The sequence below is a fragment of the Nothobranchius furzeri genome, chromosome 14 (genome assembly GCF_043380555.1).
Source record: "Nothobranchius furzeri strain GRZ-AD chromosome 14, NfurGRZ-RIMD1, whole genome shotgun sequence".
NCBI lineage: Eukaryota > Metazoa > Chordata > Actinopteri > Cyprinodontiformes > Nothobranchiidae > Nothobranchius > Nothobranchius furzeri.
The window spans coordinates 29,039,499-29,062,069 of record NC_091754.1 but is presented as its reverse complement, the minus strand read 5'-3'; the positions used below and the strand labels follow the sequence as shown (position 1 = coordinate 29,062,069).

At 39.5% G+C, this 22,571-nt stretch overlaps 1 protein-coding gene across 4 annotated transcripts in view; it reads left to right on the top strand.

Moving 5' to 3' along the window:
• nalcn (sodium leak channel, non-selective) overlaps positions 1–22,571 on the top strand; it is a 137,758-nt gene that overhangs the window by 32,156 nt on the left and 83,031 nt on the right. For all 4 annotated transcript variants that reach the window (XM_015965984.3, XM_070544474.1, XM_015965982.3 and 1 more), the window contains one exon: positions 16,260–16,346. In XM_015965984.3, the coding sequence (XP_015821470.1) occupies positions 16,260–16,346 (87 nt within the window). The remainder of the gene's footprint in view (positions 1–16,259; positions 16,347–22,571) is intronic.

Below are 22,571 nucleotides of genomic sequence, written 5' to 3'. Positions count from 1 at the left end.
TTCAAAAAGCAAGATAGACAAGCACTGAGTGGAGAGTCAGAAAGTGTGTGTGTTCACCTCCTGTGGACCCAAACTGAATGATTGTCAGCTTTGATGATGCGGATAAAGGATCTTATATGACATCATCAAAGAGCACAACCAACCAAGCCCCTCCCCCTTGAAGTATCATGATTCTCCAGAGCACTACTAGGACTTCTGTTTCCATGGGAACTAAAGGCTTGTCTGGAATCTTCTGGAACCTGGTAACTAGCAGTAGTAGTGCTACAAATTTCCATTATACCTGGGGGGAGGTTGACATTAATCACCTTTATTATTCTTCTGCAGACATAAATGCGGCTTGATAAGCTGCGTGTACCCTCACAAATCATACATCAAAATGTGTGGCTCGGCCATGGGAGGAGTGCTGTTACTTTTCTAACCCATCAGATTTACCATGGCAAAAATATTAGCAAAATACTTCGAAAAAATCCTCTATTTTGGGCAGATTGAACTACCCTTTCAAAGTTTGAGTGTGTGACATTTTTACATTTGCATAAAAACTATCTTGTGCCAGGTGGCAGGTCCCTTTTAAAATTTTCTTGGGAATTTTTTATTTTATTATTTTATTTTATTTTATATTCAGTATATTTTATTAATGCGGCAAAACGACTGGCACTGCTGTGGGAAGTGTGATTTCATGGCTTTGGGGTGATCACCTTAATGTCACTTCAAGGTTTGTTTGTTTGTTTGTTTGCTTGTTTGCTTGCTTGCTTGTTTAAGCTGTTCAAACAGCAGTATGCACCCCCACAAGTGTTACATCAAAACGACCAGCTCGGCCATGGGAAGTGTGGTTTATCATGGTTTGGGGGGCATCACCCCAACGTCACCCCAATATCATGATTTTTGGGATCCTGTTTTCTTCAACAACTTCATATTTTTACAGCACATTCTGCTAACTTTGTCAAGTGCCTTGAGGCGACTCCTGCTGTGATTAGGCACTTTATAAATAAACTTGAATTTGAAAACTTGAATTCTAACTTTGACAATTGAACTCAGTTTCAGTTTCAGTTCATTCCTGAGGCATCTTCAGCTTTGAGTTTCGGAGTTCAGCATTCAAACAGCATTTCTGCTAACAATAGAATAGAATAGAATACTTTATTTGTCAATTTCTTCGAATGTGCTTGCCATTCAAAGGAATTGAAATTACGTTTCACACTGTCCCATGCATAGACATTAGCATTAAGTGCAGATGCACAACAATAACAAAAACAAAAAACATCCCTAACAATAAGATAATATTAAACAGGTAAATATCGCTAATAATATACAAAACATATAGCAGCAGGTGTGTGCAATTGCAATGCAGAGGTAGTTGTTTACAATCAGAAATGTTTACCCCGTTCTTGGTTCAACCACTATTTCCTTTTTGTATAATGTGCATGTATGTGTGTGTGTGTGTGTGTGTGTGTGTGTGTGGGGGGGGGGGGGGGGGGGGTAGAGTCCTGTCTGTCATCTATACTCCTGTCACCCTGGAGATTCTGCTGGCTGGGATCTGTGAGGGAAGAGAGTTCAGCAGTCTCACAGCCTGGTAGACGAAGCTGTTGGTGAGCCTGGCAGTGCGGGAGCGGAGACTTCTGTATCTCTTTCCAGAGGACAGGAGGCTGAACAGACAGTGCGCAGGGTGGGTGGCGTCGTTGACTTTTGTGATGGCTTTGCGGGTGAGGCGAGTGGTGTAAATGTCTTGCAGGGAGGGGAGTGGTGCACCAACTATCCTCTCAGCTGTTCTCACAATGCGCTGTAGAGCTTTCCTGTTATAGTCAGTGCAGCTACCGCCCCACACAGTGATACAGCTGGAGAGGATGCTTTCAATAGTTCCTCTGTAGAATGTGATCAGGATGGGTGGTGGAGCACTTGCCCGCAGTTCATGTAATATTACAGATAGTTTAATGGAGTTTAATGCAGTGATGATCACTGTTGTTAATGTTCCTCAAGTTAATAATGATAACTCAGCTCTGACTCAGTTACATAACACCAGCTGTAGTCTAAAGGGGTCTGAATGACAGCAATTGGACTTCTTTGGTTTCTTGAAGACTCTAAGCTTTTTTACTCAAAGCTTTTTTACTCAAAGCGAGGGCTTTTCAGTTCTGGTCCTGGAGGCCTAATACACATTTCAGCTGCTCTCCTGCTCCAACACACCTGATTCAATAACCTTTTCATTGTCTCATGTAGTTATTTAGAAGCTTGTTTATCTTCGACTGAGACAAACCAGGTGTGTTGGTGTAGGGAAACATAGAAAATGTACAGTGAGTGGCTCTCAAGGACCAGGGTTAAACAGCCCTTCTCTAAGCTACAAAGTTGCATTGATTTTGTCATAAACTAAAGACAGAATGAAATCCATAACATCTCGATGATTTGCCAAGACCTCTGGACAGCTGTTTTTAATGTAAATGTATCTATACTGAAGTTAAAGTCTCTTTAAAAGACAAATTGGAAACTTTAGGGGAATCTTTAAGGGATGATCTCATTCGGCCTCCTAATACAAAGCTAAAGTAAAGTTATTCCCACATTGAATCACATTTCTGCAAGGAACACTTCTGTCCTAAACACAGACGTAAGCAACTAACTTTAATTAATCCTCAGCACCCTCTAATTGTATCTCCATTCAACCAAACTACTTGCGGAAGATCTTTCCTTCTTGAATGGGCTCTGTCATTTTTAGAAAACAAGCTGTTGTTGGCCACACCCACTCATCCTCCTCTCAGGCTGCTATAGGCTGAGAAGCTCCAATATCCATGTGGTGCTCAGAGTAGAGCCACTTCTCCTCCAACAGCTCTCACTTGCATATGAAAGGGGGCTCTACTCTGATTTCCCTGTTTGAGAGGTCACAAATGGGGACTTTTTGAAACGGTTTGTTTTAGGCACAAAATTCCTAACACTAACAGGGAACGGATGGATGGATTTGTTTCATGTTTGGAGTGTTTATAGAGGCAGTAGAGACCCACATGGCAGCACAAAAGGATATAAAAAGTGAGTTTTTACTGTGTAAGCCTCAGCACCCTCAAATCACGTCTCCATTAAACCGAACTGCTTGCCTCTATGTATAAGCTAAATGTGCAAAAGGATGAACAAGACGGATGACTACTATCTCTAGAATGTTGAATTCACTGAAAGTAAAGTCCAATTTCTTTATCACGGTCTGATTTTAACTTCAGTCTGGAAAACAGAAACTCTTCTGCCATCTTTATCGCTTTAGAAGAAACACCTTTTCCTCAGAAACACAGAACAGAAACACCTTTACTTGCCATTTTCACTCAAAGCATTCAGGTCTCCTAATAAAGTCAAAGAGATCCTGGTAGTGCAGATTGATTGCTGTTGAAGTTCAAGAATTGGTCTTTAGGGCAGCAATCAAATATCACAATTATGGAGGTGAATCTGCCACCAGGAAGATGATGAATATTTTTCTCAATCTAAGTTTTAATAAGTTATTAAATTAGACACATCAACAGTTGGTCATATAATAATCAGACTGTTACCAGTCAGGCATTATTACCTAAAGCTCTTCTGGTTTATTGGTCCAGTTTTAACCTGTTAAAATGCTACTTTGGTTTAACGTTACAGATTAGAGGTCTGTTGCATTCAGATTATTAGATATAGTGATGACAGCAGCCTGACTATTTAAGAAGTCAATGGATACTAAATAAGTCCTGACTGATGATAAGGAAAAGTTAAAATATCATCAGAGCGTTGCTGAGCACACTGTTGCTAAAAATCCGACTCAGGATCAGTTTGGCCCAGACGAGTCTCGTGCTCATTCGTGCTCGTTTGAGAAAGAAATTCTCATGTCTTTGGATGATGATGCCTAGAGACCAGTGTACTGCTCAGGCCTTTATGTTTAAGCGTCCACCATGTTTCTTTAAAATCACTTGTGCAGAGGAAAAACAATCATAGCATCATTATAAAGTTTTGGGATAACATTTATTATTGTAAGGTAGAAGTACTAGTAAATTCAGTGATAGTAGAAGTTTGTATTGCAATTACTTTAAAATATTGGATTATTTAACACAAAATAAAAAAAAATGTTTTCTAATCATTGCTATAACAGAAACATGGTTAAAAGAGGGAGATGAGGAGGGGGTACATATAGAGGGGTATGAAATGTACTTTATGAATCGGATTAATAAAAGAGGTGGTGCTGTTGCACTATATGTATGTCACAATTTAAAGAGTAAAGTCCTTTATAACATGTCAACAGCCATCCAAGATGTCATGGAAAAGATCACTATTGAAATAATCTCTGAAAAGACAAAAAACATAAAATAAGTTGTATCTATAGAGCACCGGGATCTTGTGTAGAATCATGTACAAATACAGTTACTGAAATGTTGAGTGGAATCTGTAACAAGGATATATTTCTCTGTGGGGACTTTAATGTTGATCTGGAAAATGTAAACAATTCAAAGACAGCAAACGATTTCTTAAATTCAATGTATCTACTGGGTTTGTTTCCACTGATAACCAAACAAACAAGAATTGATGCACATAGCTCAACATTTATAGATAATATATTTACTAATGCTTCAGATGGTAAAGAGGGAAGTGGAATAGTGATGACTGATATCAGTGATCATCTGCCAATTTTCACAGTCTATAAAAATCACCAGACCAAAAAGTCAACAGAAAATGGAAAAACTTATAAGGGATAGGTCACGAAATGCTATAGATGCACTAAAAAGAGATCTGGAACAACACAACTGGGATGAAGTATATGTTGATGATGTAAACTTGGCTTACATTTTTTTATAGGAATATTATGTAGTCAATATGACAAAAACTGTAAAACAAAAACTCAAACAAAAAGATGCAGGATGACAAAACCATGGATGACAAAAGGGCTGCTGAATGCCTTTAAGAAAAATAATACATTATACAGACACTTTTCAAAAGTAAGAACAAATGAAGCCACAAAGAAATACAAAAAATATAAGAAAAAATTAGTTTCTATAATCAAAAGACAAAAAAAGGATTTTTTATAGCAATTAAAAAAAATTATAATAATACTATCAGAGCAACTTGGGGAATAATAAATAATGTCATCAAAATAAATAAAATAGCTTCAACTGTTCCAAATTGTTTTGAAAACGGACAGTCTGAAATTAGTGAAACCAGTAAAATAGTAAATGAATTTAACAATTTTTTTTTACTAATGTGGGAATTGGCAAAAAACATTCCAAAAAGAACTAATTATAGTATAGGCGAGAATATCAAAAGCTATAAAAACAGTATATATTTAAGTCCAGTAACTAGTGATGAAATAAGAAATATTATAAATAAATGCATCAATAAAAGAAGTACTGATTGTGATGGTTTGGACATAACATTGATAAAAAATATTATAGAAAATAATATTCATCCACCGACTTACATATGTAATTTATCTTTAGCAACAAGGACATTTCCTAACAGGATGAAAATTGCAAAAGTCACTCCACTTCATAAAAGTGGAGACAAACATATATTTTCTAACTACAGATCAATATCTTTATTATCACAATTCTCAAAAATACTAGAAAAATTATATATTGCTAGGCTGGACAGATTCCTGATCAAAAAAGAGATATTAAATGACAGTCAGTATGGTTTTAGAACAAATCATTCAACATCCATGGCACTGATGGAATCAAAAGAAGAAATCCCATAAAGTCATTCCTGCTGAGGGCTAAGGGAATAGATGTTTCAGAGTTATGATTCTGTGTAAGTTTGGCAACTGTACTGAAAATAAATTTAGGATTATTCTTATTCTCCTCAATTAATGCTGAGGAATAAGCAGTTCTAGTTTGTCGAATCTTATTTTTATAAAGCACAAGACTATTTTTCCAGGATAAGTAGGACTCCTTCTGTTGTGTAGAGCACCATGTTCTCTCCAATTTTCTAGAGTTTTGTTTTAAAGCTCGTAAATGAGAATTAAACCAGGGAGCCAACTTCCTGTCCCTAATTACCTTCTTTTTTAAAGGGGCAACATCATCTAATGCCACACGTAAAGAGGAAGTAACATTATGAACTAAGGCATCAATTTGTGAGGGACTAGTAATGAACATATTGCCCTCTGCTACGTTCCCCTAAGATGCTGAGGACAGTAAGGATGGAACAGTTAATTTAAAAGATGCAACAGTGTTGCCAGATAGAGACCGACTATAGTGAAATTTAATTTCATGTCTCGAGAACTCAGTTATAAAAAACTCAAAGGTTATCAGAAAGTGGTCCGAGAGGACTGGATTATATGGAAAGATTGTTATTTCCTCACACTCTATGCCATAAGTCAGCACAAGGTCTAATGTATGATGGCAGGAGTGGGTGGAGCTATGTATTCTTTGGGTCAAACCAATTGAGTCTAAGATATTACTACAGGCTACATTGAGGCTATCATTTTCAATGTCCATATGAATGTTAAAATCCCCCACTACAATGACCTTATCAGTATTTAGCACCAAATCAGATAAAAAATCAGAGATCTGATCCAAAAACTCAGAGTAAGGGCCTGGTGGACGATATAAAACTACAAACAAGAGTGGTTTTACAGCTTTGCAATCTGGATTAGGAAAACTAAGAATAAGATGTTCAAACAAACTGTAGCTATTAATTGGTAAGGGATAGATTCATAAGTCCGAATGAAAAATGGTTACTGCTCCTCCTCGCCTTGTACTTCGAGCAATATGATGATTTAAATAATTAAAAGGAGTCAGCTTGTTTAAACTAACATAGTCCTCTTGCTGCAGCCAGGATTTTGTGAGAGAGAGCAAAGAAATCTGATTATCACAAATCAAATCATTAACTAACAACGTCTTGGAAAAATAGACCTAATGTTCAATAACCCACTTTTAGTTTTTCTCATTTTCTGCTCAGTTGAATTTGTTCAAATATTTATGAGATTTCCATGATTTGCTTTATTAAGCCTGATATTTAATCTCTGTGATTTTGGCCGTGGGCAGGACACTGTCTCTATGGGGTGGTGGGTGGGTAACAGTACAGAAGCTGCAGAGGGGTGTGTTAAACTATGACTCTGCTTCCTGGTCTGGACCCTCGGTTGTCATGGAGGACCACTGAGGAAAACTGGCCATGTTCCTAGAAAGAAGAGCTGCTCCATCCAAAGAGGGATGGATGCTGTCTTTTCGCGTCAGACCAGGTTTTCCCCCAAAAGTTTTCCAATTATCAGTGTAGCCCACGTTGTTTTCAGGACACCACCCAGACAACCAGCGGTTGAAGGACAGCATGCGGCTAAACATGTCGTCACTGGCCCCATCAGGCAAGGGGCCAGAGAAAATTACGGAGTCCGACATTGATTTGGCAAACTTGCACACCGAAGCAACATTCATTTTAGTGACTTCCAAATGGTGTAACCCTGTGTCATTACCGCCAGCGTGAATAACAATCTTACTGTATTTATGCTTATCCTTAGCCAGCAGTTTCAGGTAAGATTTAATGTTGCCCGCTCTGGCCCCAGGTAAACATTTAACTATGGTTGCTGGAGTCTCTAATGCCACGTTTCTGACTATGGAGCTGCCAATGATCAGAGTCGGCTTGTCAGTGGGTGCATCACTGAGCGGGGAAAATCTGTTAGAAACGTGGACGGGTTGGTGGTGGCCCACAGGCTGGGTTCTATGCTTCCTGCGTACCATCACCTAGCCTGCCTGAGGTCCCAGCCACTCGGGTTCTGCTGGAGGATCGCTACGGGGTGGTTCTGAGCTAATTAGTCCCGCGCTAGCTAAGTAGCTACGGCTGTTTATGGGCTTTTCAACAGTGCGGAACCGGGCCTCCAATTCCGACACCCTCGCCTCCAAAGCTACAAAAATGCTACATTTATTACACGTACCATTATCTCTAAAGGAGGCAGAGGAGTAACTAAACATCTGACACAGAGAGCAAGCGATAGGAGACGGAGAAGCAGAGACAGAAGTAGCCATAGCTGTGCTGATGCTAAGCTAACTGGACGAACAAACTGTTCAACACCAAATAAACTGCCTGCAACTCAAATGGTTCCTTAAAAGCTAGGTGGAACAACAGAAAATGAGTGTTTTAGCGTGCTTATGTGCTACAATAACTCCGAGATATCCTAGTACAGAGAAAATAAATCAGTTTTAGCAAGCCACAAACACCAAACTGCAACACGTAATGCAACACTAAAAACAGGAAACAGGAAACACCTTACCACCAGGGAGATGCAGCCAAGTTACTCCACTTTGCCCAATTCTTTTCAGATTTATTTAAGCTTTTAATAAATTAAATTCCAAAGATTTATGCTGTCGCTAAAATGAAAAAAAGTGAGTCAAAGTTTGTTTGTTCACAATCAGGATTATTTTATTTAAAGTTTTATTTTAATGAACATGAAAATAGTCAATAGTTGCGATATCTAAGTGGTAATGTAAATCATCTCTGTACTTTTTATATTTTACATTGAGGTCGTGGATAGTAGAGAATTAGTTTACAACAAAAACACGTTAACCTCTGTGGGTTGGATGGTGCAGAGTAAAAATGTGTCAATGTCGAGGTAGAGGACCGAACTGGAACAGTGTGGGAGGGAGCTGTCTGATAAAAGGGTGGAATAATGACTGAAAACAACAGGTTGAAATATTTCTATATTAAAAATAAACACGGTTCTCCAAAAATCTCCCCGCTGAGTCACGCTCTTCTCATCTTTTTTATTTTTTATTTATTTATTTTTTTACCATGTCCTGTCTGGCTGTGAAGGAAACAGAATTGATGTCTGAATGCTGGTGACAAGCCTTACAGATTTACTCTCAGCTGGAGCATCAAAGCTTCTGCTTTTAATGTCACGCCTGATACTTAAAACTTTATTGTTATTGTCTTTTGAATGCTTATAATTCCGACCAGACACAGTAAGAGGTGAAAGAGAAAGGATGAGACAAAAGAAAGGGGGGGGGGGGGGTTGGGGGTTCCACAGAAAACAAACAATGTTGAACAAGAGTCTGCTTCTAGACCTGCAGAAGGAGAGAAAATAAAGAAAAGAAAAGGGACACACAACAATAAAATAGGAGCAAGCTATCACTGCGTCAACCTGATGAGGAAATATAAAAACATTGGTTTACTGAACAATCACGATAATTATTCACAGTGCATTTAGTGCCAGCCACAGCTGACATGTGTTGAACGTGCCCAAGTCCATAATTATGAGAGCACCATGTGAGCACCTGTGTGCATACACACACTTGTATATGTAAGGTTTCTCTATAGGAGCATCCAATAGAGAGTGTGAGGGGCCACAGATCTGCCCCCTAAAGATGTGTAGGAGATGGAAGGAGCTCCAAGTCTCAGAGATCCAGGAGCTGCTCAAGAGCACAGGGACCCCAGGGAGACTGCGACCAGAAAAGCCCCTGCCCCCCTCGAGAGGCGCAGAGGATTGCCCCAGGGGGCCACAACCAGCAGCCGGCAGAGTCCGGGGGGATATCAGCGGCAAGCCCACAGGCCCCCCCGCAGCCTCCCACCCCCTGCCGGCCGAGCCCGGAATCCAGCAACCTGGGACCCAGGGGCGACCACGCCCGCCGGGGACCCAACAGAGCCCAGGGACCCAGATCCCACCAGGCAGCCACCAGGATTAATCAGGCAGATGCTACAAATCTTAAACCCCCTGACCCGGGAGCCGCAAACACTCAGGCGGACCAAGGCACCACACTCCCCACCAGGTGTGACAGGGGGAGGGGAGGCGAAGATGTACAGCATCAAAAGAAGTCCCAGGAGAGGGGAGGAGTCAAAGGCCCCACCTGACATTTACAGTCATACACAGACACAGTCACACTCCCTCCCTCATGCTCACACATACACATACAACCTAAGACTCACAAAGATGCATGCCATACAACCTAAGACTCACAAAAATGCATGCCAGACACCCACTCATACTCCCCATACACACCCTACACTTCTACCCTACACATGTTCTTCACATCTAACAACAACATGCTTCCAAAATTTTAAAGGAGAGCTGCAGTTTGTCGTGTCCATTGTCTCCCTAGTCCATCCCATGTCTTCTCCCTCCTTTTTAGGTGTCCTTTTCCTCCCTGTCCCTTCCATACCCATCTCCCTATAGTTGCCGGTCCCCTCATTTATCATTCGGGGTTTTGACTCAATTTCCCATCATCAGTCCTGCTATTTCTGTTCCCCAGACTATAGTGTTTTATTTCTGCGTCGTTTTCCCCTTTTTGTGTTTCATAGTATTGTTTAGCCTCCTTGTGTACCCTTGACCTATGACCCTTGTGTTTCTTTAGCTGTTTTTCCTTTTATTTAGAGCTTGTCTTCTCCATGCCCCTGGTCTTCACAGCCATCCCTAAGTTTTTGTTTTAAGCCCCTTTAGTTTCTAGTTTTTGGTTATTGGGTTGAAATTAGTTATTTGTCTTTAGCTGCAGTTATTTGGTTATGTTCATTTATTCTCCTCCTGTTGTCTTTGTATTTCATCTCCCTTCCCCAGAGCTAATTACTTACACCTGCCCTTCATTATCATCATTACTTATCACACATGTTCCCTGTCTCCACTCCCCACCTCAGTCTATTTAAACCCAGCTCTGCTCTTTGCTCTTTGTTTCTCAATGTTTTGACCTCCTATTCCTGTTCCTCTTCCCGTCCCTGACCATAATAAACACTTGTCATATTTTGAAACCTTACCTGGCTGCCTCCTGGATATTGTTGCATTTTGGGTCCTACAACAACCTCCACCAGATGACTGTTTACCATTCAGCCCTTTAGTTTTTTCTTTTGAAGATAATTAACTGCCAAATGTATGCTAATTTAGCACATGATCAGTGATCTCCAGACCTCCTTTCATGTTTGGGCTGTCGCAGGACTCAAAGTGTGAGGGATAGGTAGCACCTTAAGCAGGCTGTGAGATGCAACAGAACTGTCTTATGCTATTATCTCACCTCTTGCCCTACATGCAAACAAATACATACATCATTTCCATTCGTAAATGCTAAGCATAATGTTAGTTTGACTCCAACATGAGGTAAAAATACACTTGTTATATCCAGTTTGCCTAAAATCCAAGAAAGGAGAAAGAAGGCTTGTGAGGGCTCTGTCTATAATCTGTGGTGGTGCATCAATGTGGAGATGGTGTGATGGGATATAAATTCTGGACACATTGTTTTGAGATAATGGTTGCACATGGCAGCTACTTAATCATTACTCTTTCCAATGATCCTCCATGTTCTTGTATGAGTACAGTCAGACCACTTTCAGATTTTCATGTAATTGCCACGTTTAAAAAAAGAACCCATTTAAATATTGGAAGATATTTCACTTCAGAGGAAGTTGGAAATCTTTACTTTTACTGTCTGGTTTGTCCCCCTTGTGTATCTGTAGAGTCAATTAATGCAACAGTTTTCTGCTTGGACAAATTTAATCCTACTACTCTTGAGATGACAGCCCAAACTTGGTGTATTTCCTCTGAAATACTTTTTTCTAGGACTTTCTATCGTGTTTCTCTTTAGTGAGAAGATCTGAAGATGTATTTTTTAACTGATTGCTTTGTAGGAAACTGTACAAGGTCAGACTTGTTGACTTACTTTTTGATAGATTTTAGGATGGATAAAAATGTCCTGATATTATCCCCAGTGATGAGAAGTCATGCTCTTGCTTTAGAAAATAGCTTGATTAATTAGGAGTGTCCGATATGATTGGTCTAACAATTTTATTGGATGATATTGGCCTTAAAATGTAATATCGGAAAGTATCCGTATCAGCTTTTACTCTAGTGACTCAACTTTTTCATACAATGAACATATTATACATTAAACTCTTCAGGTTCATATCTCTCAAAATGCCAGAATATGACAGGTCTGAGGTTTAGTTTTTGAGAATTTCAGTTTTATTTGGTACAACCTGTATATAATAAAGAATTTGCCTTGTATAGAGCAAGGCTGCCAACTTTTGAACTTTTCAAAAGTTGCGTGCGAACTGTTTTGCCTCTGTAAGCTTACTGTGAGAGCAAGGGACGGTGGTGGTGGTGGTGGCATGTGTGTGTGTGTGTGTGTGTGTGTGGGGGGGGGTCTTCAATATGAGAGATTGGAGGTGTGGTTTGAAAGCATGTGGGTTAAATGTGTGTGTCACGCTCAATGTGTGAGAGTTGGCAGCCCTGAAACAATATTTGCTGTCCTAACAGCATGTAGCTATGTGTAGCTAGCCAGCTAGCAAAACAACTAAAACAAGCAGAAGAACTGTCACTCAAGGCTTGCTTTTCTTAACCCTTTAAGACCTGCCCTAGAACAAGTTCGCCAGAACTTATATTTACATTTTTACATGCGGTGCTGCCACTTTTTGCAGTATTTCAACTTGCTATACATAAATGCAACCCTTACATTCTAAATTTTACTAATATATATGTAAAATGTTCATAGCAACTACATATTTATGTAAAAAATGTAATTATCCCTACAGAAATCGAAAATTGTGTTTTGTTTTTACACATATTTTTCATTATAAAGAAATGCCACACCTTTGTCCCTCAAAATTTTCAATGAAGAAAAGCTGCACAAAATTGTTTCAAACAACACCAAATTCATTTGAAGTGCCTCCATAAAACAGTTTCTGAGATGCACTCATTTATTTAAACTGTAAGAAAAACAAAAACATAAATAATAAAAATCAACAGGAGTCTAAAATAATAATGTTGAATGTCTCTAATTCTTCAGTAGTATACAGTTTTCATTTTATCTCACTAATAATAATAACCATAACAAAGAATATTGCGTGGATATAAACGTGAGGAAACAGAGGGTGTTTCTCAATGCCAAGGAACCTTGGCCCCGCCCCAGTAGCCTAGGAGATACGTCATCGGGAGCCGCCAAGACGTGTTCCAATTGGTTCTGATGTTAATGTTCTACCGAGGCATGTGCTCTCCGTTTGTTAGCCGTTTAGCTAGCTGAGTAAGGTTACAAGGGAGGTGTCTTGTAGCCTAGACTTGGTCAAAAATGACCCACAATACACCATGGTATTTTCAAAAAGACGGCGGATCAGAAGCCGGCAGCTACTTCAGGGACAATTTTCAAGTTTAAAAGTAAGTCAACTAATTTCAAATGTTATTTTTTTTAATCCAAAGAAGTTATCTTGTTGGTTAGTTGCTTAGTAGTTGAAGCTTTGGTGGCTAGCGGGTAGCAACTCGATTATATTTTTGATTTAATAAATATATACACAATTTAAAAAGTAAAAGCTTGTTATATATTTATTTTGAAATTAATACATATAAAATATAAAGTTATCTCCCATGTCACGTGACGTTACTTAACCGCCGTGGAAGCCGCAGTCATGTGATGCAAGTCTGTTCCATTTAACCGTTTTCTTTGACAATGTAAGGCACCTGGCCTTGCAAGGCAAGGCACCTTGACATTGAGAAACACCCAGAAACTGAAACCTAAACATCATCCGGCTCTGTAATGGCGTCAACTGCTTCGAGGAGGGAGGATGTACCGTTTGGCGGGTCTGTGATTCATCAAAACGTTTGTCTAAATGTATTATTGCCAAAAGGCACAAGAAAAGGCAGAAAGACTGGGACTACAAAGAACTAATTCACGGGAAAATGATGTCAAAGCAAGTGATTGGGTGAGTGATAATCATGTGACAGTTCACGTTAACAAAGTGATGGCGTTTATTCTAGCGTGTGAAGCCTTGTGAGCTGCAGATCAGAACGACCCAGCGTCTGTGTCTGAATGAAAATGCTTTTCTTATTTGCACATTTTGGTTGTTTTTTGCAAACTCATTAGTGGAAATACACAGCGCTCTGGGACATGTTCAGTGTGTAAGATATAAGTGTAACTCCTCCGATTTAATATGCAAAAAAAAAAAAAAAGTTGTTCTATCTTTAATAGTTTCAGTTCTACAAGAATTTGAACACAGATATGTGAATAGGAGCACCGGCGCTCCCGCCATTCTTAAAGGGTGAACTCACTCACTGCTACTGATTTCTGATCAGAAAGCCCCTGACAGTGTTTATTTATTTATTTATTTATTTTTTTAACCTTTTTCCTGTTTTTTGAAAAGTCACAGGAATTTTGCTCCATGACCACGTAAACACCAAAACTACCAAAAGAAAGAGTAGACTAACATCTTACATCAGGACAAATCTGTTCGTTTCTAGCCTTTTCTGTTGTTTCACAATCCGTGGAAGAGTGAGCTGCGGAAGCTTTATCCGGTTAGCGCGTCACTTTAGGCATAGCGGCTTCCCAAAAATGATCTCCTAATTTGTGGATTCTCTGCCTCCTGGTCATGTGACATGTGACACACAGAGATGGAAATCAGCTTTAGAGCTGTGATGTTCACTGTGAAGGTGCCGGAGCTTGTTACCACACCCGTTTCGTTGTCAATGGCAGCGAGCGGTTGGATTTGAAATGACGACTTTAGTCGTCAGTGGCAGTGAATGAGTTAAATGAAGATCTTTATAAATGTTTTATCACCGTAACTACAATATAAATAAATTAAAAGTACATTACTAACACACACATCTTAGCACCGCACTTCGCAATTAGCCTTGCTTACCATGTGGATTCTCACGCTGCTTACAACTAAGTAACTTTAACACACACCCAAACATTCCCTAAACACATTGGTTGTTACAAAGACAAATGTTCTCTGAGGTAAATCGTATAACTGAATATTACCATGTTCCTGAGCCGTTTACCCTCCCGTCTGTGCCCAAATGTAACACCGAAAGCGGAGGAAACGGAAACTACGTCAGTCATGGTAAAGGTCTGAGTTGTGAGCCCTCTCTGTCACGTTTCACACAGACAATATAACAAAGGTTGTTTGTAACAATGATGTCTCACAGTATCAGATTTGGAAATTAAAAGTTAGACAAAATCAGATAGCTGTAAAAAAGCCTATATCAATCATCCCTATTATAAAGAACTGCTTTAACAGTTCCCAAAGTCAAACAGCTTATGTTGAGGAATTGCAATGTATGATTTGTGTCAAATTTGCATCTGATTTTGGAGCAGTTGGTAGCACTGTCACTTCACAGCTAAAAGCCTTTTGTGTAGAGTCCCCATATTCTTGCTCTGCAAGCATGGGGTCTCTACATTCTGGTTTTCCTCCCACAGACCAAAAACATGCATGCTACGTAAAATTACAAATCCATTTGGATAAAAGCATCTGCATAATGAATAAACATGAATATTGTGCTTTTGATTGCTGCCTTGGTCGTCTGTTTTGGGAGAACATTTGTTTTTAGTTCTTGCAAAGCTGATTAGTGAACAGCTAATCCAAGTGTAGTCAAGACTAAAGTGGAATGCTGCCATCTTAAAATGGCCCCATGCTGTAAATGTCCACAGCAGTTCATGTAAGGCTATTTTATAGTCTGTTACACCACTATCTGTTTCTATTATGTGGTTATTTACAAGTTAATTGTAACCCTCCCTTTCCATCCAGGAGTCATCTCTGGCAGAGATTTCCTAATATTTCTGACAAAAACAACATTGTAATTCAAAACAGACAGCAAAGTAAAGGCTAATCTAGCCTAGACTAAAGCTATGCTAGGATAGTGACAATAAACTTTGGTCTTGGCTGCATTCAGACTAGCTGTTAGCTCATCAGTCCTGTTGGACATAAAAGCTGTTTGGATAAAAAAACAAGGTCCCCAAAAAAGTTATCTGCAATGAGTAAGATTGTACTTACTTTGATACTGAAACACACCTAAATGTCTGAAAAAATCCATAAAAAACCAAGGTATTTTTCCTGGTGGTAATTTATTGTTAATTTGCTTATTAATTAAAGTTATTTTTCTTAATTTGAAACTGATTCATCAAAAAGTGTTGTGCAACACATCATTAAGAGGATTAGCAAATGTTCAACGACAGCATATACGACTCATTTATTTAGGCTGTCTCTGCCAGGCTAAGCCCTATATTTTTGTACTTTTCTTTTGTATCATTAAATGAAACAGCTGTCTGATATACTTCAGTGTCTCTGTTGGTTTTATTTCTAGAGTTAAGTCTTTAGGCATGGATTCTGCATTTAGAAGCTAGCTCCCTGCTGTGTTAGTGCATGAATCTGTGTGGATAATGCCTTAAGCTTTTTTTATGTGGCCACAGATGTTTCATGATGATTTAGCCAAAGGGTTTGATATGTTTTTTTTTTTGCCAGAACTTTGAATGATCTGTAGGGTGTGTGTGTGTGTGTGTGTGTGTGTGTGTGTGTGTGTGTGTGTGTGTGTGTGTGTGTGTGTGTGTGTGCGTGTGTGCGTGCGTGCGTGCGTGCGTGCGTTCGTGTGTGATGCCCCTGTGCCACAGATGTTCCATGAAGATGCCGCTGGGGGATGGCAACTCGTAGCTGTGGACGTCAACAAACCACATGGTAGAGCGCCTGCTTGCCTTCAGGTAAAAGCACCACGTAATGAATATTCTGCTGGTGTAAAGAGTTGCTGTTCTTCTCTCTTAAGCAAATGCATACTTCTCCGTCTATGTATTAGTAACAAATCTGTAATCCTTACCACTCATTTGGCTGTTGCAATAGGCACAGAAACACCTCATTGCTTTCACATGCATCTTTGTCTTTTAAGGGTTTTGTTGAAGACTAAGTGAAGGGATTTCAGATGTGAAAAGGTTTATGTGTGATGTACTGTGTTGCAGTAATTATTTGCATTTGATAGATGCCACCATTGCCTTGATGGTGCCTTTTAAAATGGTTTAAAGATGAGCTGAAAGCAGAAGGTGGTGTTTAAAACTGTGGGTAGTGGTTTGGTGTGGGGTAAGACTGAGACCCTCACTGTGAGAGACTGCCAATAAAGTCTACAGCTACAAGAGGGAGGATGGCTGTCAAAACACCCTCCTGGAGAAAGTCCTGCTCCACAGGGAGAAACACACGCACGCGCGCACACACAGCTAAATAAATACAAAGAAATTGGAAAGAGAATGAGAGTGAAAATAGAAAGTGTGAAAAAAACAATATTCCCGTTAAAGTAGCTTTTCCCCCTAGAGCCTTATCTTCAGTTAGGTCTTCAGGTAGGTGGGGAAATTTAGATGGAGGGATAACCGGAGGGATAAACACAGCTGACTTCCGTCTGAGCCCCATGCTGCATTACACAGAGCAATCAAAGACATCTTTGTTTTCCTCATTCAGTCATTCCAAATTGCTATTATTGTCACTGTGTTCTAAAATGAAAATAATTGGTACCAGAAAAGGGATTCAAACCCTTGGGGAGTAGCATTAATTCATGCTGAATAAGTCTTTGGCTCTTTGTCTAACAATAAAACTATTGTATTAGTTGGTAAATGGTGAGGATCAGTACTGATCAATAGGATGTTAGATCAGTGTATCACTGGACTGCAGCTATTAACAATAAATGAGTAAATAGTTGCCAAGATGCATCCAGATTATCCAAAAATAGGCCCGGGACGACAGATGTTGCTGAATGATACATTGTCCAACACATTATTGGCGATAAACGATATTATTGTAGACATTATCGAGACCAAAACTACTACTTATGTAATGTTAATATATCATAATAATGCAAGTATGCCCTTTAAAATGCAACAAATGAGCCTTTATTTAACTTAGACAAGTGCTATATCTTCGGCAGTAATAAAACGTCTGAGCTCCGTTTCCTTTGAGGTCGTAGAGATCTACGTTATTGATTGCAGACGATTTCTGAAAATACCGATCTCTAGCCTCCTCCACAGTTTTATTCATGTAAAGGATGCGTCCATCCTTGTTCTTTTTATCCACCTTTTTGACTCTTGTGCTGCTTCAACTTCAGCTGCGGCTTTCCCTAGAAACGCGAGCCATACACCTAAAATGCCACTAATGGGGTGTGGTTGACATGCAGGTCACGTGTTTGGCAAAAACTGGTATGTCGAGGCTGAAAAAATTATTGAGTTAATTTTCATCAATCGTATGATTAATTGATTTATTGATTATCGTCCCAGTCCTACCTGAGAAATTCTCAGTTTACTTGTGCTTGTGCTGCAGGAATATTTAAAACATTCAGACAATTTGTTGGACATTTCCTCATTCAAATAGTCACAATTCCAAAGGGGTTCCAATGTAGGCAACTGGACTTCTTTGGTTTCTTGAAGACGCTTTGCTTCCCACTCGAGGAGCTTCGTCAATTTTGACTGGAATATGGGAGAGTCAAGCATATAAACTGTGGGTATGTCTCAATGCCAAGGAACCACGCCGTGATGTCTTGGCCCCGCCCCAGTTGCCTAAGAGATACATCATCAGCAAACGCCGAGACTTGTTCCAATGTTCATGTTCTGCCGAGGCGTGTGTTCTCTGTTTGTTAGCCGTTTAGCTAGCTGAGCAAGGATACACAGGAGGTGTCTTGTAACCTGTCTTGTAGCCTAGCCTTGGTCAAAAATTTCCCAGAATACACCGCAGTATTTTCAAAAGGATGGTGGATCAGAAGCCGACAGCTACTTTGGAGGCAAATTTCAAGTTTAAAAGTAAGACAATTAATTTAAAATGTTTTTTTCAGATCCAAATAATCTATGGTTGGTTAGTTGCTTATTGGTTGCAGACATAATGTTATCTTCCGTGTCATGTGAAGTTACGTGACCTCTGTGGAAGCCGTGGTCACGTGATGTAAATCTGTTCCATTTAACCATTTTCTTTGACCAAGGAAGGACATTGTCCTCGTAAACAAGGCGCCTGGCCCCACAAGATATTGCCTCACAAGGCCAGGCGCCGTGACATTGAGAAACACCCTGTAGCTGTTTGTTGTTGCTTAATGAGCAGAAACTACGTATGAATACCTCTCCTTCCCACCCCCTAATGAGTTGTTAGTCTCTAGTATGTGGTACTTATTGTATTGATCAGGAATGTCAAACTCCAGTCCTCAAGGGCTGGTATTCTGCATATGTTTGTTGTTTCCCCATTCCAACAGATGATTCATCTGTACAGCAGTTCATCAAGCTCTCCAGAAGCCTGTTAGTCATCTGCTAATCGAAATCAGGTGTGTTGAAACAGGGAAAACACTAAAACATGTGGGAAAGCGGTCCTCAAGGACCAAAGTTTGATACCTGTGGATTAGATGCTGGAGGGTGTGACATAGATTGAAACAGTTTGGAAAATTTGATTCAGGGCTGCATTATAGGTGGTGGAAAGGTGAAACCTGACACCTCATCCTCCTATTTAATGTAGGTATTTTCCATTTGACATAGATAGCTTCCTTTACTCCTCTCTCAAACCATCTACCTTCTCTGTCTAGAATGTGAACATTGTCATATTCAAGGCTGTGTTCTTTGTCCTTCAGGTGTAGGTGGACTGCAGAGTCTTGACCTGAAGAGGTGGCTCTCGTGTTGTGCCATGCATTTGTGTAATTGTTGTTTACTTTCCCCAATATAAAGATCTGGGCAGTCCTCACTATATTGGACTGCGTAAATGATACGGTCATAGGTAGTTTCTGCTCGATAAGAGACAACTGACAACTACATTTTATAAGCTTGACCCTCCCATGTTCCAGTAAGAATTGGCAAACCTTCTCAGATGAGAAACAAAACTTCTTCAAAGAAATCCAGTTGCCTTCATTTGAACCCCTTTGGATTACCATGACCTGGATGATTGTAAACCTTCACCAGTATGGCCACATATCATTGCTGGGATTTGGAAGTCATCTGGAGTCCTTCTTGATTTAGTTTTTGTGAGAAAGGTGAGGTGAAAGTAGGGGATGATGACCCAATTGCAAACCAAACTGAGACCTAAATGAGACACTTTATTACTAAATTCTTATAAGAAAAGTTGCACAATAGTAAAAATATGCTAGAAATAGTAGCAGAGTGTCAAACGTGTTGAGTTTTGTGCAACTGCAAGGTTGTTGATCAGGAGCTAGGTGTTCATTGTTACCCCACTCATTACCCCCTATACATATAACACGAAACTCAGCCTGACCTCATCGTGCAAAATCGGCCCAAAATGGCCCTTATATTGTACAATGTGTGTGTTCAGATATACACACCAATTCATTGTGTCAGATTATCATCTCCCACTTGTTTCCAACAGTCACAGCAGATTTTATTTTGTTTCTTAGGTAAGGTTCGTCAGGGTTTGTGTGCTACAAAATCATCGGCTCTGAAAGAATCGGGAAAATGACTTAACAAGGCTGTTTTTCACATCTGGGCTGCTCTCATTTATGTCAGTCACTGTGGCTTCAAAGGAACTTTGGAATTAATGAACTGTGTGCCTGAAATAAAAACACAACCTCAGCTACAAGCTTGAGATCTGTTTTTAGACATTTTAAATCAATTACTTATTTCAGACCAATAGAGCCATCATCAGCTTTGGTTTAGCACCTGTGTTCCCATGGTGATACTCAACATGACCAGTCGCTGCTGCAGACAGATACAAGGAAAGTGACTCATTATTTTTGTTTGCTAATAATATGCAACACTCTACTAGGCAGAAAAGTCTATTTGAACATAGATTAATAGACCAGAACTGTACAAGATTAGCAGGTGTTTGTATTGTGTGATATTCCGCTTCTTTTGTTGTTTACTTCTGCATGTTTTAACATGCGAAATGTCAGGCATGGGGCAAATAATTACCCAAAGTTTTTATGTCTGAATGGTGTCGACACTGTCATGAATCAGAAAATCAAAAGCCACTCATTGTCTCCCATTGTCACAAAGTGACAGCATTTTGTGGCGTGTAAAGTCATCAGATTTCTCAAAATGTCTTTGATTTTCATTGTACTGTCAAGAAGATGGCAGGATGGCAAGACATTTGTTGTTCACAAAACTGTCTTGTGTCAAATAAATAACTTTAAAAAGTTGATCAAATTTCAGTTAGACAGAACAAAATTTGGTGTGCTTTGATGTAATTTTGATAAAATGTAAGACTTATTTGTAAAATGAATACATAATTGGGCCTATTTATCACTTTCACCTAAGAATAGACGATATGGTCAAAATATCATATCACCATTAATCCGCTTTTTCCGCTTGGTGAACCATTTTCTAGTATTTATTGCAATTTGCGATAATTTTAATAAAAATATTTAATGTATATTAATAAAATTTTTCTCACCTCACCCTCCACGGGCAGTCTCTTATCCTTCCAAGCTCGGGTCCTCTAGCAGAGGCCTGGGAGCTTGAGGGTTCTGTGCAGTATCTTAGCTGTTCCTAGAACTGCACTTTTCTGGACTAAACTTGGTTTCGCACTGAAAGCATCAGCGGCGTGGAACGACAGCGGAACGTCACTACTTCAAAAAGAATCCATTATAATAGTCTATGGACTGTTTCAAACTAGCGCGACGTGGCAATTTCCAAATTAAATTGACAAAGCTCCTTGAATGAGAAGCGAAATGTCTTCAAGAAATGAAATGTTTCAGACGAGTATCCGGTACGGATAAAGCATTTTTGACGAATACGAGCATGAAACGAGTAAACCTCGTAAATATCTGTAATCGTGCTGAAGGAAAATCCTCATTGGGTAACTGACTGTCTTCACGCTCTGTGATTGGCCAGTCACATAGAGCGCCCGCCCCTCCCTACACACAAAACTCTCTAGCCAGCCGGGAGCGCAGTCCGTCCAGCTCATCCACGCACACACACAGACATTAACGGATCTCCCTGTGATCGCTTCACTGTTGCTCACGTTTCTTCAGTTTTCCCTAGGTGTTCTTCAGCTCGCCTCTTTTTCGGTTAATATTTAAAGTTAATTTTTTTCGTAACTTACATGGTGCATTTGACAAGACAGAGCTGACGTGCTGCATCAGTCACTCACTAGCTCCGCTCCGGTCGGGTTTTTATTTTTTTTAACTCCATCTCTCTCCCTCTCACCCTCTCTCTCTTTCTCACACACACACACACACACACACACACACACACACACACACACACACACACACACACACCTTAATCAACATTGTTTTGTTTAACTTTGTGTGGGGCAAAATGCCAAGAACATTAAGAAAAAAATGTTTAATCAAATTAAAATAAAAAAATATACATAAAGTTGTGTCTGGTTCTAGCACGTCATATTTCCTGGTTCCTACTGCATGAGTTCAGATGTATTAATGCATGCATTTAAATATTAATGTTCTGATTTTATTGAAAAACTTGTTCTGTAATAGTTCCTTTACTATTGTGATCAAAAATATTTAATCTCAATTCTGAGGCTGCTCTGTAAATAGTTTTCAAATAAACAATACACATCAACTTCCGATCATTCCATATCAATTTCAGACTTAAAATAATATATTGATGTAAACCACGCCCACTTCCGGGTTATGCCACGCCCATTCCGAGTACAAATACAGATACAGATACAGGTGCTGGCCAGTAAATTAGAATATCATCAAAAGGTTGAAAATATTTCAGTAATTCCATTCAAAACGTGAAACTTGTACATTATATTCATGCAATGCACACAGACCAATGTATTTCCGATGTTTATTACGTTTAATTTTGATATTTATAGGTGACAACCAATGAAAACATCAAATCTGGTATCTCAGAAAATTAGAATATTCTAAAGGCCAATGAAAAAATGTTTGTTTCTCTAATGTTGGCCAACTGAAAAGAATGAACATGAAAAGAATGTGCATGTATAGCACTCAATACTTAGTCGGGGCTCCTTTTGCCTCAATAACTGCAGTAATG